Genomic DNA, 18,779 nt, shown 5'->3' with positions numbered 1-18,779 from the left:
CAGCCTTCCCTCATTCCATTGGGAAGAGTGCATAGGCTCAAGATTGGTCATCATTGGTGCTTCTACAGCCGTGTACAATTCAGCCCGACTCTTGGTCCTCTGAGATCTTGCGTTTGGCTTATTGTTAGTCCAAAGTTAGTCTCTTCAAAGTAATAAAGCAAATACTATTCCGGTAACGAGATAGAGGGCCCTCAGTGGATAATTCGGGACCCCATACGGTGTACAGATTATCTCTCTCTCTAATCTCTTAAAGTTTGAAGTCATAAAAGTGGATTGCTAAACTCGCGAAACTTAGGATACAGAAGGCGGTGTGAGACTTGTGTGACAGGATTCTTAATTACGAATACTTCTGCTGCATGTTACATTGGTATCAGATTCAGCTTGTCCACACACACCGCATCCTAGCGTGAGGGCATCCTTGGATGGTCAGATTGCATTCCGGCACGACCATCGACTTCAGCATCATGTCTATAGAGGAGAGTACATGTCAGCTGGAAGACGTCTCCCCCGAAGGAGGCCTTGCTCTTCTGACTACCGTAGACACCATAGCTCTACTCAAAGCTCAGAACCAACTTCTTATGGAGCATCTCCAACTCTTGGAGGCAAGAGCAATACGACCTCCTCCTCCAGCAACCCCTGACTTCTTTTAGATGGAACAACAAAGAAGAGAAGACGAGGTTCGACAGAGGGAAGAAAAAGCTAAAGTTGAAGCAAGAAAGCAACAAGAAAAAGCAGATAGACGGGACTATGAGGAAGCCCAACACAAAGATCGAAGAAGACCGACGTCAGGCTGAACTCACCGCTCAGGAGCACCAACGAGAGCTCGATCAAGAACGTATGTTACTCGAGCACCAAAGGGAAAAGAAGGCCATGCATCTGAGATATCAGCACCCCTCTTTAGTTTCCCCAGCCATAGGTGCCACCAGCCAACAACCCATGACATCGACTACCGTCATTCGAACTCAACCAAATTTTAGTAAGTATGATGGTAAGTGTGATCATTTAGCAGTTAATCAATTCATTCATAAATTCATTGCTCGTTTTCCTTTAGCTAGAATTACAGATCCGCAGGATAGAGTCCACGTAGCGGCTTCCCACCTTACGGGTGCGGCAGTCACTTGGTGGCAGCATTGGTCTAGTCTTCATAATCAACCTGGTAGATGAGTTCTATGGACTTAGACAGAACGGGTCACCTCTGCTTCAGTTTTCCAGAAAGGTCATCACTTTAGCACAACAGTTAGGGGATCAATTCATTTGTGGATTAGATCCTAATATCCGGTTCACAGTTCGTAACTTTGAACCCAGTACCTATGACCGGGCTTTGACTCTCCCTCAAAATGAAGAAATGAAGATGAACGGAGGCAAGCCTAAGCAGTCGTCATAGTCCAGTACCAAACCCCAACAGCAGCAATCTGCTGTGCAGCCAGGGAAAGGTAATGCATCTTCTAAAGATGCTAAGAAGGACGACAGTAATAGCTCTAGTTCAAGGGGTAAGAAGGATAAGGATTCCAAGCCTAAGAAAACCCCCGAGGAAAAAGCTAAAGCAGACATTACTGGAGGTTATCTTCCTCCAGAGAAGCAAAGGAAATACCACTCAAAAAACAGATGCTTTTTCTGTCATACCATCGGGCATAGTAAGAAGGATTGCCACAAATGGCAAGTGGAGCAAGCCTCCAAAGCTCCTACCACAGTTGCCACAACATCTCCAGCTCCTCTAGCCACGCCTACTACCACAAATGCAGTTTAGCTTTTACCTTCTATGCATCCTATGCCATCCGTGGTATTTGATGCTAAGCAGGAGGGTGAGAGTGATGCTGCACAGAAAAGCCTCATCCGAGCTTATGGCTATGCCAAGAGCCGACAATTTGTATTCCTATTCAACATGGACACTTCTGAGGACGCCATCTCTTCCCAGTTGGCTAACAAGATGAGCTGCACATTAGTGCCATATCATTTGGATGTCGACGGGTTCACACCTGGTCTCCACACCACATATCTCAGAAGGCACAGCAATTTGTCTTCGAAGTTCAAAAGGCCTCATTCCAACGAGATTTCATTGTCTCGCCTCTTTTGGGATGTGACATGATCTTAGGAATCCAGTGGTTTCGTCAATATGAGCCTATTCCTAATTGGGGACATGACACTTTTACTATCTGTAAAGGTTTTCCTGAGCCCGTCATGATTCGTGGGGATAGAAGCATTCTCGGCATCCCATTGATTTCTCATCTCCAAGCCCGACGAGCTATCCACAAGGGAGCGGACGGGGCACTACTTTATGTACGTACTCAGACAACCTCTTCCTCATCGGTAGCAACTATCTCATCTTCAGTCCCACAGTTAGCAGACCTCTTTTCTAGACATCAGGACATTATGCTTAGGGACGATCTCCCGCCCAGTCTCCCCCCATCACGTCTTGAGGACCATCATATCGATTTGGTCCCTGGATCGAACCTCCTAGTAGGTTCCCCTATCGTCTTTTTCCAAGATTTTGGAGAGCGAGCTAGAAAGACAGTCATCTGAGCTCCTCCAAACCGGATTAGTTCGGCCTTCTTCCTCACCATTTGCTGCACCCATTCTATTTGTCCAAAAGAAGGACAAGTCTACACGCCTTTTTGTAGACTACAGGGCATTGAATAAACTCACCATTAAGAATAAGTTTCCTATGCCAAGGATTAAGTACATTTTGGAGTGTTTAGACGGTGCAAAATTTTTCACTAAGATCGACCTCAAGAGTGGTTACCATCAGGTCCGCATTTTCGAAGCTAACATTCCAAAGACAGAGCATGGTCACTACGAGTTCGTAGTCATGCCTTTTGGGCTTACCAATGCACCCACAACCTTCAATAAAATGATGTCCAAGATTTTCGCAGTCGAAGACTCGCAGACAGAAAGTTTCAGTCACAGGCAAGGCGCTTGATGCATTCCGTGCACTCCAAAAAGCTGCCTCAGAAGCGCCTGTTTTGAAGTTAGCATCTTGGGATGAACCTTTTGAGGTCATTACCGATGCAAGCAATGTCGCCATAGGTGCAGTTCTCCAGCAAGACGATAGACCCGTTGCCTACTACAGTAGAAAGTTGGATGTCGCCGAAAAGAATTATTCGGTTTATGACAAAGAGCTTTTGGGTGTGATCACAGCGCTCAAACATTGGAAGCCTTTCCTTTATGGACAGGTTTTTACAATCAAAACAAACCACCAAGCACTTAAGTGGCTCCAAACTATGCCAAGTGCCCAGTGGTGGAGTGATCGGCAAGCCGGATGGAGTCAGCTCTTCCAACAATTTGGAGGAATGAGCGAGTACATCCCTGGTAAGCATAACCTAGTTGCAGATACTCTTAGTCGAAAGGCCAGCATCTAGGCAGTGCAAGAGTCTACCATTCTCGAAATCACAGGGAAAGACTTAGATAGCATGAAAGACCAGTATGTTGACTCCCCTGAGTTTGGTACTCAATACAATTTGGCCCTCACTTTTGAGCCTTGCCATTATTCAATGCAGAACGGTTGGTTGTTCTTCAAGAGCTGCCTCTGTGTCATTCATAGTGGTTGAGTACTTTAGGTACGATGCGGTACGATACGTGTACGATACGTATACGGTACGAGTACGTAAAGTACGCATCAAGATAAGTACTTTAAGTACACTCACGTTTTTTACTATATATATATATATAGATAGATAGATAGATAGATAGATAGATAGTAAAATAAGAAATATCTAGCATCTATACAAAAATAGCATGAAAGAAAATGGTAATGCTAAAATGAAAACTAATCTATTAACTACTGAGCAATGACCACTGACTAAAATAATTAAAAACGGGCCTAATAAGTGTTGTACATTGAACCTCATATTTGGTACGCAAACCTTATCCGTACGAGGTACGGAATGCAACTATGGTGTCATTCGGAAAAAGCAATCAGCTCTTCTCCATAATGCCCATGACTCCTTAGTTGGAGGACATAGAGGTATCAACAGTAACCTCGAGAAATTAGAACAGTCCTTTTATTGGCCAAAAATGAGGCGTGATGTATATTCACATGTTCAAGCCTGAAAGATTGGTCAAAAAGTTAAGGTTCCACATACAAAGAAGACTGGGTTACTTGAACCTTTGCCTATCCCCAACGGACATTTCATCAACATTTCTATGGACTTTGTAGGGCCTCTACCAGCATCCACCGGATCCCGTAACACTCAGTGTTTCACCATTGTGGATCGCTTCAGTAAGTTCTGCATGCTTATCCCATGCAAGCATACGGCCACAACTCAAGATGTAGCCCGTCTTTTTCTCAAACATTGGTACTCCATTTGTGGTTTGCCTAGCACGATTACATCAGACAGGGATTCCAAGTTCACCTCGCATTTTTGGAGGACATTATTCGAAAACTTTGGAACCAAGTTACAATTGTCTAGTGCATTTCATCCACAACAGACGGCCAGACAAAAATCTATAACCAGTTGGCCTTTGATGTTCTCAAGTCATATTGTCATGACCAGCAATCCAAATGGGAACATTATCTTCCATTGGTCCAAGCCATCTTAAACGATACTCATTCATCTAGTGTCGGACAAACTCCGTATGAAGCAGCATTTGGTCGCCGTTTCTCTTCTCTTTTGACGAGATCGGTGTCTTCATCTCTTGAGGCTAACAAAGTATTTTCCGAAATCATTAAGTCAGTTAAGGACCGCTTGACCAAAGCACAGGAAGGCAAATAAGTCTAGACGAGATGTCCACTTCAAGGAAGGGGATTGGGTCTATCTGCGCATCATGAAACAGAGATTGAAATAAGTGGACAAACGTCGTCCCAAGCTTTCTTTCCGTAGTTTTGGACCTTTTCCAATAGTTAAGAAGATAAATGATGTCTCCATGAAGTTAAAGTTGCCTAACAGTTGGACAATGCATGATGTTTTCCATGTTTCTTGGCTAAAACCATATGCTGGACCAGAAGTGTTTGATATTTTAGATGAACAGCAGCCAGACAGTGGTAGACGAAGCAGAAGTCATTGAGCCTAAGCAGATCCTAGAAGCACGGTTCCGATCGACAAATATATCAGTTCTATACGAAGTTCCGAGATCGAGGTACCGACGAAGCCGTTTGGCTAGATGAGGAGTTCTTTCAAGAGTATCCCCAGTTGTTGGCGGACTACTTGGAAGCCATGAACCTGCCGCCAAGCCAAGCAGGAGGGAATGTCACATGCACTCTGCCTGTAGTGCATGGTGACAAGATGTCTCATCATCATCAGTGCAACATTGTACAATATTAGTACCCTTTAGGATAATAATTGTCGTATGACATGACCCCATTGTAATCCTCAATCCAGGATATGTCAGGCACGAGCTACATAGGTCATTCCTCAACCATAGCGAGTCAGTCAGGTAGCCAAGTCCCTTAACCCACTTGAAGAGATTCATTCATGCATGTAGAGTCAATAGAAACCTTAGGGTTTGCATTAGAAAGCACTCTACATATTGCATATCATTCATCCATTGCACATAGATCATTGCAGAAGCCTTGAAATAGCTTCTGGTATCCTTAGGATATTTATTAGTATTTATCTGGCATTTTTTCATATTTTACAACATATAAATATCATTATTTAGCATGAACAAGTCGTGTAGCACTTTATGCTATAGTCGACCAGCATTAAATACCAATCGACCAACACTTGTGCATATAAATAGCATTCCATAGCACTCATTCTAGTCATCTCATAAATCAGCGATCAAGTGATTGAAGCATTCATCGCTTCGGCCTTCAGCACAAGGAGCATAAGCGATTGAAGCCTTCATCACATCAATCCTCAACGTTTTCAGCCAGCGTTTCATCCTTCAGTAGCTAGGAGCATCAACGCATGTGCATTCAGCCTTCATCAACAAAACACATCAGCATACAGAGACCTTGCGTTTTTTGCATAGAAGCAATTTTCAGCATAAATATCTTCATCATTTTGCTACAGCACTTTGGTGAAGGTAAAACTCAGCATTCATTCACAACCTAGAAACAGTCCCAATCACCCCTACCTCAACCTCAAATTTGCAGCCTTCCCTCATTCCTTTGGGGGAAGAGCGCATAGGCTCTAGATTGGTCATCATTGGTGCTTCTACAACCGTGTAGAGTTCAAACCGACTCTTGGTCCCCCGAGATCTTGCGTTTGGCTTATCGTCAGTCCAAAGTCGGTCTCTTCAAAGTAATAGAGCAAATACTATTTTGGGCCCTTCAATGGGTAATTCGGGACCCCATATGGTGCACAGACTCTCTCTCTCTCTCTCTCTCTCTCTCTCTCTCTCTCTCTCTCTCCATGATGAGTTTCCATGGACAGTTTTGTATCACCCCAGTGAGATAGCTACATTTATGTTTTTATTTTCCATTCCATGATGAGATATGCCATGGACATTATTGTACCACTTTGGTCTCATAGGCCCATTGGATCTTTAGTAGACGCTTAATATCTCTCTCTCTCTCTCTCTCTCTCTCTCTCTCTCTCTCTCTCTCTCTAAATCTCTTAAAGTTTGAAGTCATAAAAGTGGATTACTAAACTCGCGAAACTCAGGATACAGAAGGCGGTGTGAGACTTGTGTGACAGGATCCTTAATTACGAATACTTCCACTGCATGTTACATCTGCATCTCTCAAATGGGTTGAAAACCCCTCATCATTCCCTCAAGCTACATGTCGATGTACATCATCTCCTTGGACTCCATGCCCCCTCATATCTGTTGCATGGGCTCCAAGCCCCCTCATTACATCTCTTCGGGCTGCATGCCCACTTACATTACTTGCTCGGGCTGCATGCCCTCTTACATCACTCGTGCGAGGTGCATGCCCTCTCACATCAATGGTGCGGGCTGCATGCCCTCTCACATCATCATCGTAATTCCCTTCACGGGATAGCCTACGAGGTTGCCGTGTGAAGACCCACTTGCCCTCGTCATCAGAAACAACATCGCCACAGCTTTTCAAATAAGCAACATCCAACTCTTGAGGTTTGTCAATTCCCATCTGTTGAACAATTGCATCAAAAGTGACCACATTGCATCTCTCTCTCTCTCTCTCTCTCTCTCTCTCAATCTCTTAAAGTTTGAAGTCATAAAAGTGGATTACTAAACTCGCGAAACTCAGGATACATAAGGCGGTGTGAGCCTTGTGTGACAGGATCCTTGATTACGAATACTTCCACTGCATGTTACATCTGCATGGGTTGAAAACTCTTCATTATCCCCTCGAGCTGCATGTCGATGTACATCATCTCCTCGGACTGCATGCCCCCTCATATCTGTTGCATGGGCTCCAAGCCCCCTCATTACATCTCTTCGGGCTGCATGCCCACTTACATTACCAACTCGGGCTGCATGCCCTCTTACATCACTGGTGCGAACTGCATGCCCTCTCACATCAATGGTACGGGCTGCATGCCCCCTCACATCATCATCGTAATTCCCTTCACGGGATAGCCTACGAGGTTGCCGTGTGAAGACCCACTTGCCCTCGTTATCAGAAACAACATCGCCATGGCGCATCCAACTCTTGAGGTTTGTCAATTCCCATCTGTTGAACAATTGCATCAAAAGTGACCACATCAGCCTTGACATGAGACTTTGATTCAATGACCCTCTGCACATCTCGGTCCCTTTGCAAAGCACGGAGCTCTTCAAGCTCATTCATCAAGGCATCAATATCCTGCTGATCTTCAGCCCAGGCAGACAACGGTGGATCGTTATCTGCCAAATCCCCAACATGGTCCCTGTTCTATCCTCTTCCCGCATGCGGGGATTACAGGTGAGAGAGTCCTCCACATAATGACTGACTAGCTGGCCATAATGTGTCTACCAGATTTTCAAAAAGAAAAGAATTTCCGTGCCCCAAAACCGCTCTCTACCATACTGAATAGGCTGCAAGGGTGCAACAATGCCCCTGCACAGACAAGAGAGCCACGAAGTCTTTCCACACGCTCATTGTCGCTTAAACCAAAAGTAACCTCTTTCGAGGCGCAACAATAAGATAAGGGCTACCTCAGAATCCCAACCTTCTCTCACGGATAATGACTCCTTACAGCCATATCCAACATCATATAAGAAACAAGCTTTGTAGAAAGCCTAGTTCTGATACCAATGTAAACGGAAAGGCAACTGTAACACGGAAATATTATCAATCATGAAAAATTGAAAATACACATTAGCATGCCAAATAAAAGAAGATGACAACTCTGCACAGTACACCACACTTGGGGCCAAAAGATGGCTGAACCCTCCCCCCCCCTCTTTATGGTTAGATTACCAAAAAGGAGTCTGCTTCCAAATACAACTTCACGGGTGCCCAGGGATTCTCCACTGGCTAGCACCTATCTCTTCCAGTACAATATGAAAGCAAAACAAAAACATTTGCAGAATTTGTTGACGATCCTCAACACAAGAGGGCACTTCCGACATCAAGCACATGCAAGACAACTATGGACAGCCCATAGCACTCCCACATCAGCCCGGAACAACCTTGCATCTTCACCTTCCTCCTGTATGCCTCACAGAACAAGTCGACCAGCCTTGAAGGGCTATTTACAGCAGTCGACCAGCCCTCAGTAGCCACAAGCCATACACAAATCTAGAAGTCTCCGATCAATAGAGAACCTGTCCCCATGAATCGATCAGCTTTTCTCTCCCGTTTTATGACCTGTCCAGCCACTTTTTAAGGCTGTAAAACTGACAGCCAGCAACAGGAAGCATCCAGAAGGAGTCAGCCAGCATCTCCCATACACCTAGCATCTCCCATACACCTGTTGGGTTTTTGTCACGGTAGATGGCTGAAAACAACCTGTAGAACCAGTCGACCAGCTCGCATGCACCAGAAAAGCATGCGCCTATAGCAAATCTAGAGTGTTCCCCCAATAATAGAGACTCCCCGCTGAAAATAGCTCAATCGTGTGCTTTACTGGTCCAGAAGGAAGCGCCTACAAGAGCTTGGTACAAATCAGGTCCGGTACCCACCTTATGGCTGCCACATGTATTTAATAAGTCATGTCCAATGTGTACGACTTATAAGTTGTCCGGTCACTTATAAGTGTGTGTGAACCTGCACCCATAATTATTAGTATGTGAAATCATAAAGCTGTAAATTGGGTTTTTGGGGACACTTACCACCTACTTGTCAGTCCCAAACAGGTGTGCACATACACGTCCATAGGGTGCCCAAGCGTCCCCAGCCCCATGGACAACGCAGGCAGAAATCTCAGGCATTATCAAAGCAAACATGACAAGTCATCCAAAGGTAAAATCAAGGTCATGCACACATGAGTGCAGCTAGGCTGGAAGAAACACCCATCTGCTCAGTTGTATCAGCTAAAACGTCCAGGACTCATGATCCTTCCGAAACCTTCCCAGAACTTAAATACAGAAAATCTCCAAGATAGCTAGTCATAGGGAATCACATCATGTCAGGCTCCATGAGCCATACATGTACACCATGTAAGGCCCCACAAGCCACACATGTACTATCATGTCAGGCTCCATGAGCCATGCATGTACTATCATATCAAGCTCCATATGCCACACAGACACACCATGTCAAGCTCCACCAACTATACATGTATGTCATGTCAAGCTCAAAATGCCACACATGAGCAATAGAAAAACAAAAGCTCTGAGGAATTTTGTGACAGAGACTATTTTGTGACAGAGACTGCCTTACGGTTAATCAACTCCAACCAGTTGCTACTTCACCCTTGGAAGACGAAGTTTTTCACGATCAAACTCACATTTTTGGGATGTGATACCCAAGAAAGGAATCTTGATGGATCTAGAGAAGATTGAGGCCATTCCAATAGTACTAGCGAATATGCATGAGTTTCGAGGATTTCTTAATATACTTTTTTCCAACGGCATTTTGTGGAGTACTGTGCCAAGCGACCAATCCTTTGATACATGCAACAAAGGAGAATTGGATATTTTGCTTAACCAAGGCTAAGCACATTTGGTTTTCAAAAACTCAAAGTTCTCATGTTATCTACTCTCATTCTCCTATTACCGGATTTGGATGAACCCTTAATGGTTTTTTGCAAAGCTACCGAAGGTTGTAGCAACAACAAGGGCACCCTCTTGCTTATGAGACCGAAAGCTCTATGGTGCTAAGATATGGTATTCCACGTATAACCAAGAGCTGCTTGCACTGGTGCACGCTCTTTGGAAGTGGCATCACTACTTAGTTGGTTCAGAGTTACGGATCCGTACACATCCTCAATCACTCAGATATTTGCTCACTCACTCAAAGCAAGATTTATCTCCTTGCCAGCTTCGTTTGTAACAATTTCTTTCTCAATTCACTTTCCAAATTGAGTATATGCCAGTAGGTAAGAAGAATGTGGTTGCCAACGCACTTAGGCAAAGACCACATCTAGTGGAGACGATGGAAAGCTGCCATAGTGAGTATTTATTTTGTGCCAACGAAGGCAATGTGTTTTGTACCTCAAGCTAATCCTCGGATTGGCAGGCCTAATCCATTTGACACCCCCACCCCCCCCCCCAAAAAAAACCAAAAAAAAAACTACGAGGCTGTTTCTAGACACTTGGCGACCTGCTTCTGTGAGCGCCTAGAGGCTTCTGGCTGTCTAGCTTTCCGACGCTCAGCCACCTCCATAACGCTCCTATTACCTGGAATAAGAGGCTCGATCAGGCTTTTAAAAGGATCAAGCTGATGGTGAGAGATGCACCAGTTCTAGCCATACCAGATTCTGGCAAACCATTAGAGGTTGAGAGTCGAGACTAATGCCAGTGATTTAGCGACAGGGGCTGCCTTATTTCAGGAGGGCCGACCTTTGGCTTTTGAGAGCAAGAAGCTTGATGATACCCAGTTGAGATGGCATACTCAAGAGAAAGAGTTATATGAGGTTATTCACGCATTCAAAATATGGAGAGATCACTTGTATGGATCCAAATTTCTTGTCTTGACCGACCATGAGTCGATCAAGTATTTCTATGATAGACCCACCATCCATACCATCATTATCTACAGCATTGGAGGCTTGGGAACCCTGTCGGCTGCTTGTAGACAGTCTGTCGGCAGCCAGCAAGAGTCCCAGCAGCAAGCCGCCAGCACAAGGTTGAAGGGGGGCATCATCTAAGCACAGAGCAGGATAAATTTGATTTAATCCCTTAATTCAGGTCCACTGCTGGCCAACCAGCATCCACAACCCATATATAAGCAAAACCCATCATTTGCACAAGTCCTTCAGCAGTATAGCAATAGCAGAAATAGTAGTCAGTAGAAGTCATGTAGAAAGGGGCCAGAGGTCACCCCTAGGGGCTGACCAAAGGCCTGCATCATGTACATCTATTCAGCAACCTTTTTGTACCATATAATACAGAGGAAACCTTGACACCAATCTCTCTCTCCTCTATCTTAATCATGTTTAAATCAGCATCTTATTCTTAATCAAGCTTAGGGCTATGGATCAAAACAGCAAGGCTTCCACGCATGCAACAGTTGTTGCTTTGGCTGCCCATCATAGACGGAAGGTGCATCAGTTGGATATCAAGATAACCTTTCTCAATGGGAACTTGCAAGAAGCGGTTTATGTGAGTTAGCCCATTGGTTTTGTGATGCCTAGCCAAGAAAGTAAAGTGTGTAAGCTTCGCAAAGCACTATATGATCTCAAACAAGCTCCCACAGCTTGGTATGAGAAGGTTCATTCCTATTTGTTCAGTCAGGGCTTCAGGAATAGTACATCTAAGAGCACACTATATGTTAAAGAGGATCACTAAGTGTGAGTTCTTCTGTAAGGCTCACATACCTAGTGTTAGAAAATTGTGCATCTCAGTGTATTGGGGCCATGCCTATTTATTAAGTTTTATCCATTTTCTCTCCTTTTAGTAGGTCGTGGAGCAGTAGGCCAACTCCTAGGGGCAGTTGGCCAGCTAACTGCCAGCTCCCTACCTCACTATATAAGGGGCCTCCTCTATTCACTTCCATCATCCAATCCTAGCACAATTGTACTGCACTCTCTTGCTGGCTATTGCCATTGTAAAAGCTTCATGCTATAATAAAAGATGATCTTGTCAACAAGCTCTCTCTCTCTCTCTCTCTCTTTCCTTATCTATGCTTCCGCATGTGCATACTTCAACATGGTATCAATCGCTTAGGTACCCAACTTCCTTCTACTTTGTGATCTTAATCGTTCCCTCTGCTGTGTTTTCTGGCAATCAAAACAATGGCTGGTTTCTCATCATAGCTATGTTTTCTTTCTCCCAAAGGCTTCTCACATCAGCGTTTTCTTCTCTAGGCTGCCTTGCTCCTGTGCTTGGTTGCCAAAGCATCAAGGTGCAAGCTTCTTTTGGCTGTGTTTCTGCTTCTACATGCATTTATAGTAGTGGTTTGCGGTGTGAAGGCTGTTTCTTACAGCGTGGACGACAGTGGAGGGTGTTTTCTTCGCATGTGGTGCAACACGACAAGCGGCTCCGATAGTTCCTCCTTCCCCGGCTTCTCCCCTTCTCGGTTGGGTGTTTTCGGTGCGTTTTGATGGACTATTTTGCTGCTATCCAGCCTCTTTCTCTCTCAAATTTGAGAGGGGTCTGATTGATCCTCGTGCCTCACTTCATTGGAAAGTGCTCGAGAGGAGTCTTGAAGTACTGAGATTTGTGTACTTTGTTGTTCTAGATATGGCTCCCCTTCTTCTGAGATGAAGACTTGCCCTTGGTCTTGTCCTTTTTCTTGGACAAACAATCCTTAGACAGATGTCCTCTCTTCAAGCAATGACTCCGACCTTTCTTCTAAACTGAAGTAAGTGTCTGATCTGAACTGTTAAGAGACACCTTGATCTTACCTTGAGAAATGAGAACGGACTCTTCTTCCAAGAGAAGGAAGCTAAGGTCATCAAAATCCAATTGAGTGGTTGTGACCCGGCACCTCAAAGCCCGAGAAACCACATCATACTCCGAGGGAAGCTTGGTGAGGATAAGTGCTGCCAATTGGTCATGGATAACCTTGGCCTTCATGAGAAACGATTGCATGGAACTGCCAGTAGGAAATAACAGACCGTAGAGTTGCCCTTGCAAAGTAACCGTAGAATCTCGAGCATAGGGATCCTCCAATTTAGACCATACTTGATTTGCACTGGTTAGAGTTTGCATGGCCGGTGAGACCTCTTTTGTAATGGTCCGTACAAGCATCAAGTGCGCCTTCGAATCACAATCCTCCTAGTCTTGTAATTCCTCAAGGAATTCATTCTTCTGAACTTGGGTCCGCCTCCTCGAGTTTTGAGGGCGCTTGGGCTTCTTCTCACTGCCCTGAACAATCTCCCAGAAATCCTAATGGATGAACGAGATCCGCATATTTAGCTTCCAATGGGCATAGTTGGTTCCGTCCCAACTTGTCCTACTTGTTCGTATAGGGGGGAGCCACATCTAGAACAACAAAGTACACAAATCTCAATACTTCAAGACTCCTCTCGAGCACTTTCCAATAAAGTGAGACACGAGGATCAATCAGACCCCTCTCAAATTTGAGAGAGAAAGAGGCTGGATAGCAGCAAAATAGTCCATCAAAACGCACCGGAAACACCCAACCGAGAAGGGGAGAAGCCGGGGAAGGAGGAATTGTCGGAGCCGCTTGTCGTGCTGCACCCCATGCGAAGACTTGCCCTTGGTCTTGTCCTTTTTCTTGGACAAACAATCCTTAGACAAAGGTGATTCCAATATCTGCAATACTGAGGGTCCATGGTTGCATCTTCATCAGCTTATCTTCTTCAAACTCTTGCACACTTTGAGCTACAAAGGGAGAGTTAGAATATTGTGCATCTCAGTGTATTGGGGCCATGCCTAGTTATTAGGTTTTATCCATCTTCTCTCCTTTTAGTAGATCGTGGAGCAATCGGCCAGCTCCTAGGGGCAGTCGGCCAATTCCCTACCTCACTATATAAGGGGCCTCCTCTATTCACTTCCATCATCCAATCCTAGCACAATTGTACGGCACTCTCTTGCTAGCTATTGCCATTGTAAAAGCTACATGCTATAATAAAAGGTGATCAACAAGATCTCTCTCCTTTGCTCTCTCTCTCTTTCCTTGTCTATGCTTCCGCATGTGCATACTTCAACACCTAGGTCATCGAATTTCTCGGGATGATAAAAAGGTGTTGGATTGGCCAATTCCTCGGACAATAAGGCAACTTCAGGCATTCTTAGGTTTCATTATCTTCCGTAAATTCAAATCTGTCTATTCCTTTCATGAACCTTCTCAGATGACAAGAACGAAAGTCCAAAAGTCCTATTACCTAGAATGAGAGCCTTGATGCAGCTTCTCTTACTCTCAAGCTCAATGTGAAGGAAGCACCTATTTTAGCCTTGCTGGATCCTAGCCAACCACTTGTTGTTGAGACTGATGCCAGTGATTGCGTGATAGGGGCTGCCTTGTTCCAAGGAGGCTGTGCTGCGATTAGGAAACGGATCCTTTATGAATGCCATGACTCTCCTATAGTAGGCCATCCGAGGATACAACGGACCTATGATTTGGTAAAATGGACATTTTACTAGCCTGAGATAAATGCAGAACTCCAGGAGTATGTGGTGTAATGTCATCAATGTTAGGTGAATAAGACCGAGGATCTTAGAGCAAGACGGATGTTACATTCTCTAGAGATCCCTTTTGGGAAGTGGGAAAGTATTTCCATGGAACTTTTTTTTGTCGGATTGCCACGAATCAACACCAATTCAAGGATTAGCTCCAAGTACATAACATGCTTCCCCTCCTCAGATATTTCCGTTCTTGGAAACAAAATCTGTCCAAGAAAGAAAATTGGGGAACCTATGCTATATACTAGCAACTATCTCCCAAGCCAAGTCCTCCTCTGCCCTATCTTTCCAATTAATTTTATACTCACAAATCAACTCATTTCTAAGTTTCCTTTCCTTGAAACCAATCACAGCTTCCGGTTTATGTGTAACATAGAACAAGTCCTCAACCTCAACAAGCTCCTAAGAAGTCACAATGTTATCCTCAACTCCCAACATCTATTTCAATCTACTGACATGAAAGATTGGATGAATTTTCATATTTTGAGGTAGTTCTAGTGTATAGGCTACCTCTCCGATCTTTTTAAGGATCCGGAAAGGTCTACAATACCTAGGGGATAACTTTCCAACCTTCCTCGTCCATAACATCTCTAAACTCTTGGTTATTCGCAAATACCCTGGCATTTCCTCGGATGACTCTCTCGATGAACACTCTCTATTGACATAAAACCGTGCTCTATCCTAAGCACTCTCTATCGGCATAAAACCGTGCTCTATCCTAAGCACTCCTGATAGAATCTCTAGCTCTGGCTAACATCTCCTCCATTCCTATCAAGAAATCCCTAGCCGCATCATTCTAAATACCCTTAAGTCTCATAGCTACCAAAGATCTAGGTTGGTAACCGTACTTCAACATAAACGAGCCGTAACCAGTGGCCACATGCTTAGCATTGTTATGGGCAAACTCAACCATCAGGATGTACCTCTCCCAGACTGATGGTCTCTTGGAGTCGTATGCACGAAGCATATCCTCCAAAACCTGATTCACCCTCTCCATTTGCCCATCGGACTGAGGATGATCACAGGAACTCAAACTTAGCTTGGTCTCCAATTTCTGGAAGACTAGCTACAAGAAGTTTCCAGTAGACTTCGAGTCCCTATCACTCACTATGTCACAGGGTAAACCATGTAACCTAAAAAGTTGCTCAACAAACTGATGTGCCAATTTAGGAGCCGTTACTATTTTGCTTGTGTATAAAAATCTTGCCATCTTTGTCAATCTATATAGCACCACCCAAATGGCACCATGCTCTCTGTGAGTGCGTGGTAAATCAGTGATAAAATCCATGGAAATACTCTCCCATTTACTACAAGGGATTCCTAATTTTGCCCTATAGAAAGCATTCATGTAAATGCATATAGTTGTATGCATTCATTTTGCTTACATCTGCACATAAACACCTTGGCACTCAGAAAAGAATTTGCAAACATCAACTTGTAAAAACCTTAGCACTTCAAAAAGAAGATTGAGCGGAACTATCTGATAAAGTATCGGCGATAACCGTCAAAGTGAATCTGTCAATGTATGCGCCAGTAGACTATGGTGGTGGGATTATGTTGTCCCGAATAGAACAATATGACCTAACGTGGATTTATCTCAAGCCAATAAAACATATGCTCCAACCGCTTGAAGCTCAACAAGTAGCTCAAATTGTTCAACATAGGAGCAACAAGTTTGCCAACGTAATCTTTGTCCGGAAGTCTGCGATATAAAAGCTTTCTACCCACAGATGACAGCTTGAGACCCTCTTAGTGGTGCATGAAGCATGCAAACACAAGATTAACATGTTTTATCTTGTAGGATTGTGACAGGTAAAACTGCAATTACCCTTTTCCAGGGCCCAAGCCATGTACCACCCCGAGCTTTCCCGAAGCTACTTCCAACTGTCGAAAAAAGGCAAAACCAAAAAGAAAACCATTAGCATGTCCTAACACTCGTCACCACATGCAGATCTCAAGGAGTTACTAACCCAACATCAAAAGGCAAGGCACACAACCGCAGCAGCAGGATCTGCGAGCATGGCAAATGTGATGTTGCACTGCGAGGCAACTTCCGCTGGTGAGGAACCACAACTGTCCACATTTTGCAACCAAAAATATTTGCGTTTATTAAAAAAAACTCATTAAAACAAATAAATCTAGAGTCCTTGAGAAGAAAGCATATAAACACCTTACAAAAACTACAAATGCATAGCAACTCTAATAACCATGGAACAAAAACATATAACCACCTCGAGCATTACATGAGTGTGTTGTGTACATACACACATGCATGTATCCATAACATATAACCACTTCGAGCATTACATGAGTGTGTGTACATACACACATGCATGTATACATACATGGATGAGTATATTTATTAGAACATACATGGACAAATTTGCTTATTTATACATGCATGGTTTAATTTAATTATTTGATCTTCTTGCCATGGGACTACGCTTTAAGCTGGGAAAGCTTTTAGGGTGATCATAATTTACCTAGCTCCTTGGTTGATTAATGGCTCGCATTTGCTGGCATTCCTATTCCAAACTAATACATCGAACCTATAACAAAGGAAACAGGCATATGGTTTAAAATAAAATAAAACGTGGAATACACACAGAGGAGCAGAAATGGTTAAAGAAGAGAGATCGCATTATTAAAATAACCATAGAAAATTATTCAAACAAAAGCAGACACACACACATTGTTTATTTATGAATGATGCTGACCTTACCCGGCCTTGATGAGATTGCTTGCCATGGCGGTGCCCATGATGCCAAGCCCAAGGAATCCAACGGTGGGTTTTCCCTTATCATCTGAAATTTCATACTATTTAAGAAAAGAACCCATACTGTATCTTATTTATGGGATTAAGTTGATTGATAAATGAGACCCACCACTGTGAGGGGAAGAGGCAGACGAGCTACAGCGAGCAAAGTTGGCCTTGGAACGTGGACAGAAGACGGCGCAAGAACGGAAGGGCAAACGCCGAAAAGGTGAAAAGAAAGAGGAGCTTGCAGAGGCACACATCATTTGGCTGAGCTGAGCCATTGCACGCAACATCTGCGAAAGCCACTGATTTTTATCTATTGATCTATTTTAGAGTGTGTGGCCTCCCCCACACACACACACCGCGGCCATGACCTGGCACAACACGTCACCAGGGGCCGTCCAATGCACTCTGTGAACATGTGGCTCTACACGGCCCGAACGAGCGTCCTCGCTTCTGACCCCGGCTCCAAAAACAAAAACTCTACACAGCCCCTTTGTGAATTAGCCCTCATACTCTCCAACGCGTGTATAGCTGTTTTCAAGTTCTCCCAATGTTTGCATACTTTGACAATGTCCATCCAACTTAATTACATACTTCAGGAATGGGCACAGAGCGAGCTTTTTTTGACATTCACTCTCTCTCTATACCCTCTATTACCCATGTCCTCTCTCTCTCTCTCTTCTCCCCTCATCCTCCCTCCTCCCAGCCCAACCTAGCTCATCCCTCTCTCTCTCTCTCTCTCTCTCTCTCTCTCTCAGCTTTAGTTACAAGGTTTTCAGTTTCAGTTTTCTATGATGACGATATCCATGGATACTTGGAATCATCTTTTATCTCATAGGCCCATCCGGCCTTTTGTAAGACATAAATATAACTTTCTTTCTTTCTCCCCCCTCTTCAACCACTCCTCTCTCTCTCTCTCTCTCTCTCTCTCTCTCTCTCTCATTCCTTTAATGGTTGAAGATCGATGAATTCATTCCTTTATGCAAAGCAAATTATATAATGCCCTTGTCATTTGTATTATCCTTGATATTCCTTCTGCCACTCCTGCCATTTGTACCATCCTTGATATTCCAATAATTATATTATTCTATAAAACATGGATGAAAAAGTGTCCTCCATATAAACATTCAAAAAATAAATAATTATGTATTACCATTTCTTCCACGTAACTATAAAAAAGTTAAAGTTCAGTCAATTCATTCTTTATACGAAGCAGGGATTTCATTAACGTCTTCACAATTTCGTGATCACGTTAACAAAACCTATTGTTAACATATTAAAACTTGTGATCACATTGTATATTCACATGACCTGAGCAATGACCTGCCAGAACCCACTAGTCCCGTAACACCTCCGGGCTTTTAGTTTTCCCGGCGGGCTCGCCGGGAAAACTGTCATCCCGACGGGCCCGCCGGGAAAATTAAAAGCCCGGCGGGCCCGCTGGAAAAAATAAAGAATACCGGCGGGGTACTAT

The 18,779-nt window shown here is 44.0% G+C and overlaps 1 protein-coding gene across 1 annotated transcript in view; it reads right to left on the bottom strand.

The window, feature by feature from the left end:
• The window catches only part of GLYR2 (glyoxylate reductase 2), a 62,420-nt gene extending 44,677 nt beyond the window's left edge, over positions 1 to 17,743 (bottom strand). Inside the window, exons 1-5 of the mRNA XM_086812330.1 lie at positions 17,430 to 17,743; positions 17,267 to 17,348; positions 17,028 to 17,093; positions 16,542 to 16,617; positions 16,373 to 16,428 (exon numbers count right to left, since the gene is read on the bottom strand). Of these exons, the coding sequence (XP_086668456.1) occupies positions 16,373 to 16,428; positions 16,542 to 16,617; positions 17,028 to 17,093; positions 17,267 to 17,348; positions 17,430 to 17,595 (446 nt within the window). The 5' untranslated portion in view covers positions 17,596 to 17,743. The remainder of the gene's footprint in view (positions 1 to 16,372; positions 16,429 to 16,541; positions 16,618 to 17,027; positions 17,094 to 17,266; positions 17,349 to 17,429) is intronic.
• Between the last annotated feature and the right edge of the window lie 1,036 nt (positions 17,744 to 18,779).

Source organism: Cibotium barometz, chromosome 18 (assembly GCF_041138505.1).
Source record: "Cibotium barometz isolate CiBa-2024 chromosome 18, ASM4113850v1, whole genome shotgun sequence".
Lineage (NCBI taxonomy): Eukaryota > Viridiplantae > Streptophyta > Polypodiopsida > Cyatheales > Cibotiaceae > Cibotium > Cibotium barometz.
Note: the sequence above shows the minus strand (reverse complement) of the source record. Positions and strands in the feature narration are given on the sequence as shown.